The sequence below is a fragment of the Dasypus novemcinctus genome, chromosome 12 (genome assembly GCF_030445035.2).
Source record: "Dasypus novemcinctus isolate mDasNov1 chromosome 12, mDasNov1.1.hap2, whole genome shotgun sequence".
Taxonomy (NCBI): Eukaryota; Metazoa; Chordata; class Mammalia; order Cingulata; family Dasypodidae; genus Dasypus; species Dasypus novemcinctus.
The window spans coordinates 98,738,912-98,756,932 of record NC_080684.1 but is presented as its reverse complement, the minus strand read 5'-3'; the positions used below and the strand labels follow the sequence as shown (position 1 = coordinate 98,756,932).

General features: G+C 45.5%; 1 protein-coding gene across 3 annotated transcripts in view; it reads right to left on the bottom strand.

Annotated features, from left to right (window-relative positions):
• Positions 1-18,021, bottom strand: part of GTPBP1 (GTP binding protein 1) — a 37,564-nt gene that overhangs the window by 11,328 nt on the left and 8,215 nt on the right. For all 3 annotated transcript variants that reach the window (XR_009188363.2, XM_071219066.1, XM_004447860.5), the window contains 9 exons: positions 14,178-14,358; positions 13,193-13,541; positions 10,185-10,308; positions 8,851-8,965; positions 6,965-7,109; positions 6,646-6,828; positions 5,788-5,923; positions 4,934-5,112; positions 3,318-3,518 (listed from right to left, as the gene is read on the bottom strand). Coding sequence is in view for 2 of the 3 variants with exons in the window: in XM_004447860.5 (XP_004447917.1) it covers positions 3,318-3,518; positions 4,934-5,112; positions 5,788-5,923; positions 6,646-6,828; positions 6,965-7,109; positions 8,851-8,965; positions 10,185-10,308; positions 13,193-13,541; positions 14,178-14,358 (1,613 nt within the window). In the remaining variant the exon portion in view is untranslated. The remainder of the gene's footprint in view (positions 1-3,317; positions 3,519-4,933; positions 5,113-5,787; positions 5,924-6,645; positions 6,829-6,964; positions 7,110-8,850; positions 8,966-10,184; positions 10,309-13,192; positions 13,542-14,177; positions 14,359-18,021) is intronic.

Here is an 18,021-nt window from a genome sequence, read left to right as displayed (position 1 = left end):
AAAATACAAATAACTAAAGTCAGGAATGAAAGGGGAGACATTACTACTGATCCCCAGAAATAAAAAGGATCCTAAGAGGATATTATGAACAATTGTATGCCTACAAATTAGATAACCTAGGTGAAATGGACAAATTCCTAGAAGACGACAAACTACCTACACTGACTCAGGAAGAAATAGATCTCAACAGACCAATTACAATTAATGAGGTTTAATCAGTAATCAAAAACCTCCCAATAAAGAAATGGCCAGGACCAGATGGGCTTCGCTGGTAAATTCTACCAAACATTCAAAGAAGAATTAACATCAATCCTGTTCAAACTCTTCCAAAAAACTGAAGAGGAAGGGATATTTCCCAAATCATTCTATGAGGCCAGCGTCACCCTGCTACCAAAGCCAGATAAAGCTATCACAAAAAAAGGAAATTAAAACCAATATCCCTCATGAACACAGATGCAAAACTCCTCAATGAAATACTGGCAAACCAAATCCATCAGCACATTAAAAACATTATGCACCATGATCAAGAGGTAGCTATCATGCAAGGCATACAAGGGTAGTTCAACATAAACTCAATTAATAGTAATATACCACATTAATAGAACAAAGGGGGAAAAAACCTGCATGATCATCTCAATTGATGCATAAAAAGCATTTAACAAAATTCGGTATCCCTACCTGATAAAATCAGGAATAGAAAGAAATATCCTTAACATAAAGGGCATGCATAAAAAACCCACAGTTAACATCATCTTCAACAGTGAAAGACTGAAAGCTCTGCCCCTAAGATCAGGAACAAGACAAGGATGCCTACTGTCACCACAGTCACTCAACATTGTACTGGAATCTGCCAGGGCAATTTGGCAGGAAAAGGAAGTAAAAGGCATCCAATTGGAAAGGAAGAAATAAAATTCTTCCTATTTGCAGTTGACATGATCTTATGCATAGAGAATCCTGAAAAATCCAGAACAAAGCCACTAGAGCTAAAAAGTCAGCAAAGCTGTAGAGTCTAACAGCAATACACAAAAATCAGAGTTGAACAATCCAAACAGGAAATCAAGGAGGATGGGAACCCCTGGGTGCTGTGGAAAAAAATTTTAATAGTAAAATAAAAAAATAAAAACAAAGAGGAAATCAAGTAAGAAAAGTTCCACTTATAATTGCAACTAAAATAATAAACTAGAAATAAATTTAATAATAATTCATAATAATTTAATAAATTTAACCACAGATGTAAAGTACTTGAACATGGAAAATTATAAAACATTACTAAAAGAAATTAAACACCTTCCATGTTCATGGATTGGAAGACTGAATATTGTTAAAATGTCAATTCTACCCAAAGCCATATACAGATTGAAAGCAACCCCGATCCAAATTCCAAGTCTTCTTTGCAGAAATGGAAAAGCCAAGCATCAAATTCAATAGCCAAAACCATCGTGAAAAAGAACATAGTTGTAGGACTCACACTTCCTGATTTTAAAACTTATTACAAAGTTACAGTAATCAAAACAGCGTGGTAGGGATAAGGACAAACATACAGACCAATGCAATCAAATTGTGAGTTCATAAATAAACCCTCACATCTGTGGCCAACTGATATTTTACAAGGGTGTCAAGTCCACTCAATGGGGAAAGAATACTCTCTCCAACAAATGGTGCTGGGAAAACTGGATAGCCATACGCAAAAGAATGAAGGCAGATCCCTACCTCATACCATACAAAAATTAACTCAAAATGGTTCAAAGACCTACATATAATAATTAAAACCATAAAACTCCTCAAAGAAAACATTGGGAAACATCTTTAGGACCTTGTATTACAAATGGTTTCTTAGATTTTACACTAAAAGCATGGGCAACAAAAGAAAAAATAGATATGTGGGACTTCATCAAAATTAAAAACATTTTTATATCAAAGGTCTTCCCCAAGAAAGTAAAAAGACCACCTACAGCATGGGAGGAAATATTTGGAAACCATGTATCTGATAAGGATAATATCCAGACTATATAAAGAACACCTCCACCTCATAAACAAAAGGACAAAAACCCAATTAAAAAATGGGAAAAAGACTCAGACATTTCTCCAAAGAATACATACAAATGGCCAATACATGAAAAGATGTTCAACATCATTAGCCATTAGGGAAATGCAATCATAACCACAATGAGATACCATCGTATACCCTCTAAATGGCTACTATTAAAAAAAAAAAAAAAGCAATGGAGAGGATGTGGAGCAATAGGAACACTCCTAGTGCTCAGAATGTTATGCACAGAATTATAATATGACTAGGCAATCCCATTTCTTGGTACAGACCCCAAAGAACAGAAAGCAGGGACTTGAACAGATATTTGCACACCTATGGTCATAGAGTCATTATTCACAGGTAACAAATAATGTAAGCAACCCCAAATGTTCATCAATAGGTGAACAGATAGATAAAATATGGTATAAACATACAATGGAATATTACTCGGCCATAAAAAAGAACCAAGTTTTGATTTATGCTACAACATGGATGAACCTTGAAGACATATTCTGATCTAAATAAGTCAGGCACAAAAGAACAAATATTGTATTATCTATCTCCCTTATAAGGGAATAAGCAGAATATGCAAATTCATAAAGTTGGAAACCAGAATACTGGTTACCAGGGGCTGGGTGGGGAGGGTATTAGGGAATTAATGTTTAATTGGTATGGTGCTTCTGTTTGGGGTGATGGTGATGAAGGCACAACTTTGTTAATGTAACTAACATCACTGAATTGTATGTTTGAAAAGGAAGTAAAAAGGGAATTTTTAGGTTGTATGTAAGTTACTATACACATAAATAAACACAAAAACATAGAATTGTACATCACATAGAATGAACCCTAATGTAAATAGTGGGCTAGAGTCAATAGCATAATTATAATACTGTTTCATCAACTGTAACAAAAGCACTACACTAATGCAAAATGTTAGTAATAGGGAAAACAGTGAGAGGGAATGCAGTATATGGGAACTCTGTGCTTTGTACAGTTTTCCATAAACCTACAACTGCTCTAATGAAAAATAATTAATAATTAATATGGGGGCCTAAATGTCAGTCAGGACCAATTAAACTGACTTTATGTCAGGTTGAAAAACACTGCTTTAGCAGACAAACAGCTCAAACACCTCCTCTACATTAGCTCATATATATGTGAGGGATGACCTGGGCTGCCCCAAGGCTTTCTTGTGTCACCCTAAGAAAATGAGAGGAAAAGCCATACCCCACCACCCTGCCCAAGGGGGTAAGAGGAGCTCAGAACTGGGCTCAGGAAGCAAGCTCACCTGTGGCTGGAGACTGCTAGATGCAGCTGGCTGCGCAGCCCCTAGAGAGGAAGCCTCGTCTCCAGGAAGGGGGGCACCTACTGCCAGCCCACCAGAAGGGCCCCCTTCTTCTCGTTTGGTCAGGGGGCCCTTTTTTGTCGACTGCATTTTGATCTGCTGGGGCTTGGAATTCATCGGGGAGTTGTTGGTGGTCTGGAGGAGCTGCAGGAGCCAAGGGGTGAGGAAGAGGCTGGAGCTACGGGGCAGCATCATCAGCTCAGCTGCCCATTCCCCTGCAGCCACCCCCTCCTCTCAGGAACTTCTCATTCCCTTGCCTGGCTGGTCCTGGGGGAAGCAGGTGGCAGAAGGGCCATGATCAGAGGATGTTTGCATTCCCTCTCAAGGGTTCCAGGACTGCCATCTCCTCTCCTGCTTCTGCCCAGCCACCCTCCCTCTATGCTGTGCCCAGAAATGCTTCCTCCTATTCTCTGCCCTAGCTGCTGTTCCTGCAGAGAACCTGTGTACCTCTCTGCCACCTCCCACTCCCCCCAGCTCCCGTCTTGGGGCCCAGCTTGCCCAGAGCCCGGCATGTTTGACTCGAGGATCTCTTCCTCACTAAGCTGGCTGAAACTCCTCAAGAGGAGCAATGCAATCTCCAGCCCCAGGGTCCTGCTGCCCTGTAAGAGCAATCTGGACAAGTTTTAACTCAGGCCTCACAAACAGACCAACTGAATAGCTCATCAACTGGAAATATATAAAGCTGGCTATCAGAAATCTTGAAGGCTATCACTCAGGAGTGACTGACTCCGAATTTTCTCTTGTGGCTTAAATTCAGTCCCAAGCAAAGCACAGAAAAGACCTGGCTAAGCCCCAATGGACTCAGAGGATTACAAAGTGTGCTGGCAGCCTCTGCCAAATTCCCATCCCATCCCAGAGACATGCAGGCCTTAAAGATCATGAACACTCCCCATGCCTCCCCATCACCTAACCCCTTCACTGCAGCCCCAGGGTCCCAGGGCTCTGATGGGCCTGAGTGAAACAGGTCATTCTAGAAGCAAGGGTCAGCCTGGGACTGACTATGAGATCTCAGAGAGGTTGGGGCCACTTCTGCCCTCTGTCTTGAACAGGGGTCAAACCACTCTATCAATTATCCCTAAGGCCAGGGGTGGGGTCTGCAGAGAGCAGAAGGTAGGATCCAAGGCACTCAAACAGCTCAAGTCCCAAGGAGACTCAAAGCCACACCCGTACTGTTATCTCTGTCTCTGAGAAATCTTGGCACAGCCCTAGCCTGGCAGAGGAACCTGGCACCTTGGATGCTGACTGGCTAGGCCTGGAGACCCTGCTACCAATGCCCTGAGGAGGAATTCCATGCCCTAGTCCCACATTCTTTCTTCCACTGTCACCACCATGGAGGTGGGAGGCCCAGGACAGCTCTCAGGTATAGAGGAAAAGATGACCCTGAAGCCACACCTTAGCACTGTCCAGCTTCCCCAGAGCAGTGCCTGGTGTCTCTCCCCTTGGAAGTAAGAAAGATTCCTCAAGGTTTCTGAAGAAGAGCCCATTGTGCTCACAGTGTCCAGAACTGAAACAGTCCTTGGCGCTTCCTGGGGAAGGCAGAAGGTCTGTCTGGGCCATACCTTGGTGATGGTGCCCACAGCCTTAGTGCGGCCTTCCCGGAACACCAGTCGCTGGTCTATGTGGAGGTACTCAGGGGTCTTGATGAAGCGGAAGTGCACGGTGGCCTTGTCCCCAGTGCGCAGACAGTCCTTGTCCATGCTCAGAATGGTGGCTGTCTGCCTGATGCTCCCACAGTGCACTATCAAGGAAGCGGGGAGGTCAGGACTGGTTTGAGCCACCCAGTAGCCTTGGGTGGAGGAGGCAGTGAGGTGAGTAAAAGCATGAAATAGGACTGAGCTGGGGCAGGGCTCAACATTATCTCTGGGCTAAAGACCTCAGGGAGGCCGAGTGTGGCTGAGTGAGCTGGAGGCCTGCTCTTGGATCAGATCCTGCCTCAAACTTTCCCAACTTTTCCTCCAGTAGTCATTCTCCACCCCCAGGTCCTGAACCCTGTACAAACAGACACTGGTTCTTGTTCCTGGAATACAGGGCACTCTGTGTGTGTGCCTTCTCACTGGACTGTGAATTCCTTGAGGGAAGGGTCCCTGCACATGACATCTTTGTTGTTCCCAGGAACCTGGCACTAGCGCTTGGCATGTGGCAGCTTTCGATAACAATGAAGAAGTGAAAGTGAGTTCCTTGAGGGCAGGCCTGGGTCTCCAGAGTCCAGCACAGAGGTGGCACCAAGTTAGTATTTGCAGGAATGGATAGATACCATGGCTCATGGGCATAGGGGAGTGGACAGCATCTTTGAAAAGGAAGGAGACCTGCCTCTTGGTTGGAGCTGAAACTCTGGGACTTGGATCACTGGAGCACCTTGTCAGGAAATTAAAACGAGGGAGCACCTGGACTGGCAGGGCCCTTAGACACCTACCCATGGCCTGGTAGCGTGGGCTAATCGTGGTGGGGTGGTGGAGAACAAGAATCTCAGCCTCAAACTCCCAGGATGCTTGGGGATTCAAGCGTGGGGAAACCATCACCATGCCCTTCCGGATGGACGAGCGCTTGATCTGAAAGGAAGAGGGAACCCCAGACCTCAGGGACAGTAATGACTTCTGGTTTTACCCCTGTGGTCCTAGAGGACCAGAGGTCCTTATGGTAATAGGGACCACCCCAACTCAGCTTTGCTCCTTATCACAATAGAAAAAGGCCCCTTCTAAGGTGAGCACTGCAAGGCAGACTTCAGTGCTACGTGGGAGGACTTCATACAGGAATTGGCATTCCGGCTGGGCCCTAAAAGATGGGTGAGAACTAAATAGTTGGTGAGGGGGCAAAGGAATGTAAGCATTCAGGTGGAAGGAAGTGGGTGAGAATGACACAACTGTTCTCCTGGTTAATTTGGTTAGAGGAAAGGTAAGTGACCCCAGAGCTAGCACTAGTCCCAAACCCAGGGGATAGAGGCTGGATGGGAGATCAGCCATGGACTCCAAAGCCCTTCTGTAGAAGGACCATCGGTACAGCAGGGACAGTCCTATCTGACTTCGGCTCTGTGCTTGGGGCACCCTGCACCTAGGCATTAGGGGAGGAACAGGGCTTAGGAGTCAGACAGGCTGGGTTCAAGTCCCAGCTCGAGTACTTGCTTGAGCCCTTGGGAAGGTCACTTGGGCCCTCTGAGCCTTGGTTTTCTCCTCTGTACAAATGAGGCCATGTGGATCAGAGGTGGTGAGTAAAGTAGCTGATCCAGAGCTCAGGAGAGAGGAGTCCAAGGGGAGTTTTTGGTATCGACACTCACCTTCTTCAGTGCAAAGGAGGCCGTCTGGCCCCCCCGCACCTCCTTGACAGGCATGCGCTTGCGATGGATCGATTTGACAGCAATGGACAGGAAGTTACCCAAGGGATCTGGGCCCAGCAGCAGTGTGTCATTCAGCTTGATCAGGCCTCTCAGTGTTGTCCCTGACACCACTGTCCCCACACCCTGCAGAGAAGATGACACCAGCCCAGTAAGTCCACTCTACTTAGCCCATCCTCACTCAAGACTGGCCCCCTGAGGCTCTGAAGGAAGTGCCCACCCCAGCCTCCCCCCCTGCTTGGTCCCCTCCCAAACCACTCACTGGGACAGAGTAGGTGTCATCAATCTGAAACTCGGCAGGTTCTTCCTCCCTGTAGCTGGTGCGGGGGGAGAGGAGGTTGAGGAACATCTTCAGCAGATCTAGGTTCTCGCCTGTAACGTTGGAGATCTGGAATATCGGGCACATCCTGAGTGGAGAATGAAGAGAAAGAAAGAGAGGAGCTCAGGTGGGCCTGTTCTTGCCCTGAGCCAGGGTGGGAGCAGCAGGCTAGCTCCCGGAACAGCTGCTGCTGCTGCAAACCCCCACCTCTCCCCTTACCTGCCCCCACCTTAGCAACTCCTAGCCAGATCAGTTCTGAGGCCTCCTTCTCTCATTCAGTTCTGCTTCTAAAATCTGGCTACTCCTCTCTGCCCCTCCATTGCCATCCTGTTGAGGATTCAGAGTTGACTCAGGCACAATCCTTGTTTTTAGTGCCCATGTCCCCGATCAGATATGCTCTTGATAATTGTGCACTTTGTTGAATCCACTCCTTCCTCCAGTCTCTCAGCGCTATCCAGAAGAAGAGCCTGATTGCCTCTTCTTCTTGAAGCACATACGTGCTTGCTTAAAATCCTTACCTACCTCTCCACTCTAGAGAAGACAGCCCATATTCCCTCTCCCAACATTCATGGCCCTTCACACTTGGGCTGGTAGTCATCTCTCCAGATTTATTCCTTTCAAATTCCTACATTCCAGCCAGACCAGAGAACTTTCCCTTCTCCTACAATACTTAGCACTTTCTTGCCCCCATGTATTTGTTCACTCTGACCCTTCTGCCTGAATTTCTTCCCTCTTATCCAACTACGAAATTCTCCTCTTCCTTCTAAGCCCATTTCAATATGCCACTTCTTCTATGAAACCCTTCCTGGAAAGGTACTCTTGACTCCTCTGAGTTCTCAGCGAGTTCTCTGCATCTCTGTTTCACCTGACCATGTCTGATCTTCCATCAGAGTTGTATTCCCAACAGGTGCTAGAATAGTGATTGCCCAGAAAAGACACTCAGTAAAATGACTGAATTGAAATGGGGTCTGACTGTTGACTAGTACTCCCTCTGCTGACCAAATGGTGGTACTGAAGACAGCGTCAGGGTGGTAGGCAGGCTGCTCTTATCAACTTAGGAGGCAGAACACATGCTCCTGGACAGCCCTGAGAGTCTGGAGGGAGGAGTGGATTCAACAAAGTGCACGATTATCAAGAGCGTATCTCTGATCAAAGAGATGGGCACTTTGAGAACAAAAGTTGTGTCTGAGTCAACTCTGAATCCTCAAGCCTAGATAAAGAACTAGGCACAGAACAAACATCTAGTCAATATTCATGGAATGAAAAGATAAACCAATGGGCAAATGCCAACACTGGTCTGTGATTGAAGAACTTTTAAGAAACAACATTATGTATTTTAAAATTTTTAACAAATCAATTTTATTGACACCTATTAATACAGTATGCTTTATTAATATGTACCAATAAAACTGATTTGCTTAAAATTAAAAATTAAAATTTTTTTAAAAAGAATACTATAAAAAATTCCTACTACTACTAATCAAACTAGCTGTGAAGCAGTTATATACCAGCCTGGCATAGTGCTTAGTGCAGTACTGGCCCCACAAGAACCCTTCAGGGAAGGTGACATCACACCCATTTCACAGGTAAGGCCACTGCAACTCTCAGCTTTGACTCTAAACTCAGGGAGGCCAGCACCTCAGTCTGAGTTACCTGCTGCAGTCCTTGGGCAACACTGCCTCCCTGGGATGCCTTCTAGTCCCATCCAACCCCTGAATAGTAGAGGTGTTCTGATGTGGTGTTTCCATGAGACCAAATGCCCAAACTAACAGCCGTTCTGGGCCTATCCCACAATGCCCTGCGAGAAAGGGTGCATGCGCCCCCATTACCTCTCCGAGCTGAAGTTGGAGGCAGTGACAATCACATCATCCTTGCTCTGCACCAGTACGGGGATCTTCCGGCAGCCTGGTGACTTTAACAGGCGCTGTAACAGCTTCAAGGTTTCTTAAAGGGAGAAATGGAACAGAATTAAGGGGACACAGCTTCTCTTTGTCAGGCTTCCAGGGCAAGACGGGTCCACTCGTCACTGATGCAAACAGGAGACAGACAGACAGAGGGACCAGTGTTAAATGCCACAATGCCTGGAGCAGCATTTTGGGTGGGTATGGGCTGTTAAAACAGAATGACAGCACAGATGGGGACTGTTTTCTAAGGCCGTAACTCTGAAACCCACTGGATTTCCAGTCTCTAGAAGACCTGTATCCTATACACAACTGACTTGGGGATCCCTGAGATGGATAATGCTCTTCCCAGAATATAATGGTTCCTGGAAAAATTTCCACTGGGCAAAAGGATCTCTTGGACATTTATAAACTACAGAGGCCCTCAAGGATACCTCTCCACTTCCCTTCTATAATCTGCTGCGGCAATGTGGGAGAAATGCATGAAGGCCTAGTCTTGCAACCCTGTGTTGAAGCTTTTGGTGATAAAAGGCCATCAGAGGGAAGCAGATGTGGCTCAAGCGATGGAGCTCCTGCCTACCACATGGGAGTTCCTGGGTTCAGTTCTCAGTGCCTCCTGGAGAAGACAAACAAGACAGCAAGCTGGCAAGACGGGCAAATGCAGCAAGCTGGTGCAACAAGAAGACAAAAAGAAAAGACAATGAGAGAATAAAACAAAGCAGGGAGTTGAGGTGGCTCAAGCCATTGAGTGACTCTCTCCAACATGGGAGGTCCCAGGTTCAGTTCCTCGTGCCTCCTAAAGAGAAGACGAGCACACAGCGAATGGACACAGCAGACAGTGAATGCAAACAATGAAAGGGGGGGTGGGGGAAGGAATAAATAAATAAAATAAATCTTTGGGGGAAAAAAAGGGCCATCAGACCCTCTGCCCAAATTTCTCAATATACATCCAGCTTAAGAGAGTAGAACCCAACCCTTTCTGCCTGGGGTCATCTGAAAAGAGGTATAAGATGAGGCATTTCCACGATCCTGTATTTGGAACCAAAAGGAACAAAGAACAGGGCATGATTCTAGCGCTCAAACCAAGATCTAAACAGGAGAGGAAAGCAGCAGAAAATTCTGGGCTGGTGAAATTTCAGGCCAAGATCGAAGCCTAAGAGAAGGAAGAATATTCTGGGCTGAAGCCCTGGCATCAGACCACCAAGGAACCAAAGTGGGTGGTAATCCCAGAGAGGCTGCTGCTGGCTGGAGGCTCCACTTACCTTGCAAGATGTTAGCAGGACACATGTCAATCTTGGTGACTACCACAAAGACGGGTACATTAAGCGCCAATGCTAAGCCCAGGTGCTCCTTGGTCATCCCCACAATGCCAGCATTGCTTCCCACCTGCCCCAACACAGAAAGGAAATGTCAGGCCAAGGGAGATAGAGATGCTGCCAAGTGGGCATAGGGGTTCAAAGAAGGCTGTGGGGAGAGAAAGCTCCCATCTCTGAGGCCTCCATCAGAAAAGATTCATTGGGCACAAGTCTAAGGCCAGGAGGAAAGCTGGGCTGGGCACAAGTCACTTTGATCTCTAACTCAACAATGAGGGCTATCAAAATCTGAGGAAACAATAACAATAAAACGGTAAAAAAGATAAACCCAGGCAATCTGGGAAAAGAGCTGTCTAGGATCATTAAAGTGAACTCCAGCGCAACATCCCTGGCCCCATTCCCATACCTGTAACCTCACTGGAGGTTAAATGTCATAGCTTATGTGAAGGGTCCAGCACAGAGCAAGCATGAACTAGGTGTTCAAGCAACAGCAATAACAGTAAGTATATTGAAACATTATCGTAAAGGCTTATTAAATAAATTAGAGCACATAAACAAAATTATAGTTTGGAAGAAAGTGGAAACTCTTACCTACTGATACGGAATAATCTCCAAGGTAGGTTTAAGGGAAAAAAAGCAAGGTGTGTAACAGTGGGTATAACATGTTACCATTTGAATAAAAAAGAAAAGAGGGAAGTGCTGAGTGGTTCATTGTTTGGGGAAAAAAAAAATAGCTAAGATATTTTGGGAACATCTGAGATAATATAAACTCTTGTAGTCTAGATATTGGATACTACTGTTCATTTTCTTGATTGCAATAATGGTAGAAGACTTGTATTTACTTTGACCAGCTGCTAGCTGAAGTATATGGGGGTGAAAAGTCATGATGTCTACATCTACTTTCAAATGATTCAGCCAAAAAATATATATAGGGGAGTGGAGATAGCTCAAGTGGTTGAGTGCCTGCTTCCCATGTATGAGGGTCCTGGGTTCAATCCCTGGTACCTACTGAAAAAAATGTATGTTTATAGATACACACACACTCCTATGCATCCATCAACATACAGGAAACTATGGCAAAATGTTAGCAACTGTTGAATCCAAGTGTAGGATTAGGGAGTATTCATTGTACTAGTCTTTCAACTTTTCTGAATGTTTGAAATTGGAGAGGGAAAACATTTGCTGGTATAAGTACAAAATTACCCCTGGAAGACACATAAGAAACTGGTAACACTGGTTGCCTCTGAAAGAAGTTGGATGGTGAGGCACAGGAATGCAAGGGAGACTTTTCACTATAAATTCTTTGGTACCATTTTATTTTTGTACTATATGAATGTATTTTCTGAAACAAAATAAAATTCAAAGACAAACTGCCATGACATATAGTACTTTATACATTCCAGATGGTTTTCATTGAGATCCTCTCATTTGATTATCAGCGTTCACAGGTGTCAGCACCCCACTGGCACAGACACCCCATGCCTGGTAGGTTCTCTTCTTCCTACACTAAGACACCTCCACTGTCTTTCTCCTAGTTCTTCCCACAGTCTCCAACCACCTTTCCAATTCAACCCAGACTTGATTCTTTCTTTCTAACTTGAAAAAGAGAGTGCTTTATCACTCTGTCACCCACCTATCTTAAAGACTTTTTTTTTTTTTTTTTTTTACTGGAAACTGATTGTCAAAGAACAATAACGAAATATTTCATTGTTTTCTAAGGAAAGTTTTGGTATTTGGATCATGGCTTAAAAGTCAGGAAATATGCATTATTTCATCAGGGTGAAGTTATTTCCATGACTTGGTCTTGCTCACTGTAGCTCAATTAGAAAAATGTTTATTTTAAACCAGTTTCTATATTCTTCTTAATTTCAACCATCAATTTCTCCAAATGTGCACTATAGATTTTTCATTGAGACTCCCTCTCGTACAGCAGCTTTCCTAAGCCCAGGCAAGAAAGTTGGTGAATGGCCCTGGCAATGCTAAAGAAATGAGAGATAAAATCATGCTACGATCCCAAGAACCTTAGGTGGAGAGTTGACAAAAATGTTCATACATACGTTCTGCCTCTTTTTACTCTTTTGTTTGGGGACAATGCACCCGAGAGCCTGTGTTTGTGGGGTAACGTGCTCAAGTTTGCATTAATTCAGGCAGCCTTAGGAATTGGAAAACAGGAAGGGCTTTAGGAAGAACCTGTCAAAGAAAACGTTCTCTCTCTCTCAAAGCTGTGTGCAAAGTTGTGGACCTCACAGACTCCCAATCTCTGCCTAGGGAGGAAGATAAGCAGGATGCAAATGCAAGCTTGGCAACATAATCCAATGCAGAAGCCCTCTGCTCCCTTTCCTTTTCAGTTAATCTACATCATGAGCTGCTTAAAAATCTATTTACACTAAGACTATAAGCTATAAGGGAGCCCCAAAAACCAGGACACCTTGTCCACTGCTGTATCATCAGGTCTAGCACAGTGCCAGGCACACAGGAGCCTCTCAGCAGGTACCTGCGGACTGGCTGGTCCTCCTCCACTGGCTTTGGAAGAGGCACCTTAAAGCCTCCCTTGAAAGCTGCCAGAGCTGCCTCTTGGCACTCTACTCCATTTCTTTCCCAACCCTCCCATCTCTGAGCATCCACCTGGTGCCATCTCTTCAAAGCAGCCCAACCCCCCCAGGAGAAACCTTCCTCCATGTCCCTCCCAACATTGAGAGGCCTGCAAATGGTACCTTGTTTTTCACTAAGAGGATCCCTTCCTGGTCTAACCTAGGGGAGAGGATCAAGGTACACCCTTTGAAAGAAAGAACTGTGGAATTCAGACTGGTAGTCCTGCAAACCTTGTCGTCCTTACCCAGTGTCAAAGCCCCACACCAAGAGGTCTCTCATAATTCAGAACAATTTCAAATGCTTGCACATAACCACACCCCAAAGAGCCCTGCTGAAGCCTCACTTCCCAGGAGACTCACACTTACCATGAGCATGCAGAAGTCAGGCAAATGGCCGGTCATGCCAAAGACAGTGGTCTTCAGATATTTCTCATGGCCAGCCAAGTCGATGAAGGTAATGACCTTGGTGGACTTCTCACAGATCTTTGTCCACTCCAGGCTGCCACCATGGCTATCTGGCTTGTTTACCACATTGCCTTCGCTGTCAAAGCCCAGAATGTCGTTGCCCACACTGCTCGTGCGACCAGATTCAATCTCGTGTTTGTGGCGGAAGAGTTTCTGGCGGGCAAAGCCTCGGCCATTGTCCAGCTCCCCATGTGTCAGGACACCCAGAAGCGTGCTTTTGCCGGCATCAACGTTGCCCACTACTGCTACCCTGTATGCACATGAACCCAAATATCCATGTGAGAGTCAGTAGGTAAGCAAAGTGAAGAGACAATTCAGAACCCCAGGATCTGGATCTGGATCTGTAAGTACAAGAGAGGTCCTGAGCCTCTCTGGCTCACTGCTCCTCCTAGATAAGGATGAACACACTAGGAAATGTCCCTGGAGATGTAACCAGGGTAAAAAGGGTTATTAAGAAGGAACTGGGCTCTACCACAACAACCATCTCCCTTAACTTTCACTAGCTTCCTCAAAGTTGCCAGGTAGGATCCTCAAAGTCAGGAGAGGCACAAAATGCTAACTTGACCTCCCTGAGGTGTTGAACCTTGTCCTTCTAGTTTTCTAGCCTCACAGGCTGATGGGAAAGCAAATGCGCCCCACAGAATGTACGGCTGGTCTCTCTCCCACTCTCCCCAAATGAAAACATTAAAGGATAGGGAAGTGCAGAATAGAGAAGGGAACAACCATGTCCCTGGACACTTTTTCCATGCCTCAGGAAAGGAAAGAAAGGGAGCCAGGGAAGGGGAGAAGCTGACACACATATCAAAGTTTCAATCACCAAGCTCGAAGCCTTAGACCTCAAAGTCATGCCGCAAGGGTCCCAGGAATTGCTCTGAGACCTCCTCACCTGACCTCCAGGAAGTCATTGTCTCCTACTCGTTTCCGGACCAAGTAATCACGCACACGGCCCCCTGCTTCTTGACGTTCCCGCAGGAGGATGACATCGGCCTCTATCTGCTCAGCCATGCTCTTCACTGTGGCGTAGGAGGCCTCCATGTCGGCTTCACTCAGCCCATATTCAGTGCCATCTGGTGATAAGAGCCCAAACATCAGGAAGGAGAGGGGCTTTCGGACCATGCAGACCGCCAAGAAGCCAGCCATGCAATCATGCCCAACAGAAGCCCCACCACGAGCACTGGTGGGGCAGAGTTAAGACATGATAATACCACGGGTTTACCATTAAACAGGGCATTCATTAATTCATTTCAACAACTATCATTAAAAGTCTATTAGGTTTTATGCCAACTTTCATGTTGGGTACTGGGAATATAGGTGTCCTTAGCAAGCTCCCAGTCCAGCAGGAGAGAAAGACAGGAAATTAACCACGAAACAGCTTGAGTGCGGTACTATAGACGTGTTCAAAGAGAACATAAAATGGGAGCAAACGGCGTTGCCTGGGGAAAGTAAGGACAGCTTTGCAGGGTGCTGACTCAATCAAGCTGGTCCTCCAAGTGTGAGAAATGAGCCTGTCTCTAGAGAAAGGAGGAAGAACATCCTAGGCAGAGACACAAAGCATGAAGCAAAGCAGATCCTGATCAGGGACCAGCAAGCAACTCAGTATATTGGGGAGCAGGATGGCTGATGCCGTGTGCCTAGAGACCACCTGAGAGGTGGGAAGCTGGGAAGGCAGACCAACATCAGGCAGAAGCAAAACAATCATGTGCCAGGCCATGGGAGTCTTGGGGCTTTAGGCAAGGGAGTAACATGATCAGATTGCTGAGGGTTAGGAGCTCTTGGGCAGTAGTATGGAGTATGCAATGCAAGCAAAAGACCAGAAAGGGAGAGAGCATAGTAAGGAGGTAACTCTAATAATCAGGCAAGAGATCATGAGGACAGGAAGATGGAGACAAATTAGAGAATTTAAGAATTATTTTAGAGAGAGATTTTTAATTAAGGTGGCTCAGGTGAAACATCTGGCAAGCAGCTAGAAAAATTAATCTGAGCTCAGGATGAGGAAGTGATCCAGAGAAGGGCAGACCAATCAATGTCCAATCATTTATTGCATATCGACTATACAACAAGCTCCACGTTAGGTGTTTTCCCCACGTTATCGTATTTCAGTCCCACAATAACAGCCCCAGCTTTTCCTCCTGCCTTCCTGTTTCAGAGAACATCCCTGCCACTTTCCTAAATGAAGCCCACCAACATGCACCCACCTTTTCTATTGCACCACCTCCCAAAGACCTTTCAGCACCAATTATTTTCTTTCTTCTTTCTCCCCCTTCATTCTCTCTCTCCACACAAGCTCAAGTTATTACTAAACTAAGAAAAGGAAAACCACGCCCCTCTTTCCTTGGCCCTGTTAACTTACGGCGCTATCATCTCCCTCTGTTTTTCCTTCCACCACCAAGAATCTCAAAAGAGTGACTGACACATGTCGACTACACTTACTCATGTCCTACTCACTCTGAATGTGACAATTTAAAAAGAAAGTGCAGTTTTCAAGTTACCAATAGCCTTCTAACTATTCTATCAGATGTCCTTTACTTGACTTCTACAGCACTTGGCAATGCTGACTTCCCACCCGCCCCCCCCACGGCGTTTTCTTCCTACCCTGCTTGCCAGTCATCTGAACCCTCCTATATTGCCTCCTTCTCTGTCTCCTCGACTGACTCCTCCTACTCCCACCCCCTAAATGCCAGTCTTTTCTCGTAGTCAGTCAATGGCCCTCTTCTCTTCCCTCTTAACTTTTCCCTTCACCATTTCTTCTATGGCTTCCACTCTCATTTTGAAAACAAACAAAAATATTCACTTCTAAAATCATCCTCTTCCCAGAGCTCCAGAATGAATTTCCAATTTCCTGGAAGATAACTCCTAGATGTCTAATGTCCAAACTCCACCCTTTAAAAACAGCAATGCAAAAACTAACATTAATAAAGTATTCGAGTCCTCATTACAATTCCATGAGGCAGGCATTGTTGTTTCCTTTTAACAGCAGGGTAAACAGAACCTAGGCCCATCTCAGAGCTGGCAAGAAGCAGAAAGGCCAGGTGAGCTCAGAGTCATCTGATTCCTCTACTAGGGGTTCTCCCTATGCTTGACTGGTTCCTCCTCCGGCCTTTCCTATTTCTGATAATGACAATTTCCTTCCTACCACCCACACTAACACTCCTGCCTGTCCAGTCCTTCTTCTTTTCCTCACCCTGCTCATCTACCCTTTTCTGTCAACCTCACTGCCATCAGCCTGATTTAGGTCCTTATTCTACCTAAATAGCAAATCCAGTCCCTATACCCTCCAACACATCCTGTCAAGACACAAACTCAAGCTCCTAAGTGAAGCACAGCTCTGGTTTTGTCACTTCCAAGTCCAAGCCTTCGAAGGCCTGCAATATCCATTCCCAATTCCTGAAGGGCCTCCCCTTCCACAACCCATCCCAATTCTCCCCTTCTGAGCTTTGTCCCAGTGCAAGTGTGCCATTCACCACCTGCACTTTTCCAGCTCTAGCCCTTTGTTCACTTCTTTCCTACCTCTACAATGCCCATCAGTACCTCTCTACCTGGCATTTACCATGTACCACCTTATGAAATAGTGTTTTGGATACATGTTCTATCCCCACTTAGTATAAGCATCTTGAGGATAAGGACTGTTTCTCAAACTTCCCCTGCATGCCCATATATCAAGTCCTCAAATGTATGTAAAACGCAAAAAACACAAACAAAGAAGGAACAGTTGGGCTGAGGAGTTTCTAACTGCATGGCCAACTCAGGTCTGAAAACCTTCCAGGCTAGAGAAGGACTTGAGGAAAGTATTCTACGAAGGACCGCTAACCCTGCCATTCTTGCCAGACTTCCAATTCCATTAATTCTCCACTGCTTCTGGTACAAAAAAGCAGGGTTTTCAGGTCCTCTTTCCCAATAACAGGCTATCACCACTGTCATTTTGTCCAGCCAGGGCCCCCAGAAAATGCTGTCAATCACATGACACTTCTCCAGCAGGCATTCCTCACTTTTTGAGGAAAAGGCCAAGGAAAAAGCTGCAGAAGTACAATGACTAGAGGTCACATATCTAGCCATGCCCAAACCTAACCAAATTTCAGTCCTGTCATCTGATTTCTCTTTCCTGTAAGCACTCTTCTGTTCAACATGCTACAGAAGCCTCCCCCACAACTTTTAGGATAAAAGTCTAATGCTTTGGGATGGTATTTGAGCACCCTCAGGATCTGGACCCTGCTACTCCCTACCTCACACTCCACACTCCCACCTTCCTGAATTACTTCCCGTACATCAAATCCTCCAAGATCTCCAGGATCTCCATGCCTCTGCGCATGTGCTTTTCTCTGCTCACTCACTCCTGCCTCCATTTACCTGGAAAACTCCTACACATCCTTCCAAATCAACTCAGGGGGCACTTCGTCTTTGAAGCCTTTCCTAATCTGAAACTCAAACCCCCCCCCCCCCCGACCCAAGACTCAACACTCCTCTATATCCCCTGAACACAGTATCTAGCTCTCAAGAAAGTGAGACCTTAATATTTGAGGAAAAACAAGGTTCCTTTTGAAAGAAATCTCATGGTAAATCAGCTCTAATCTGGGACCCTTAAAAAATTACTACTCTAGTCAGAACTGGTAGGTAGCAAAGAGGCCATGTAAGCTTGGATGCTTAATACAGCACCTAAACAAAGCACATGTAATGCTTGTTTTATGCCAAGTGCTTTCCTTGACTTCTCATTTAATTTTCACTATTATACCACA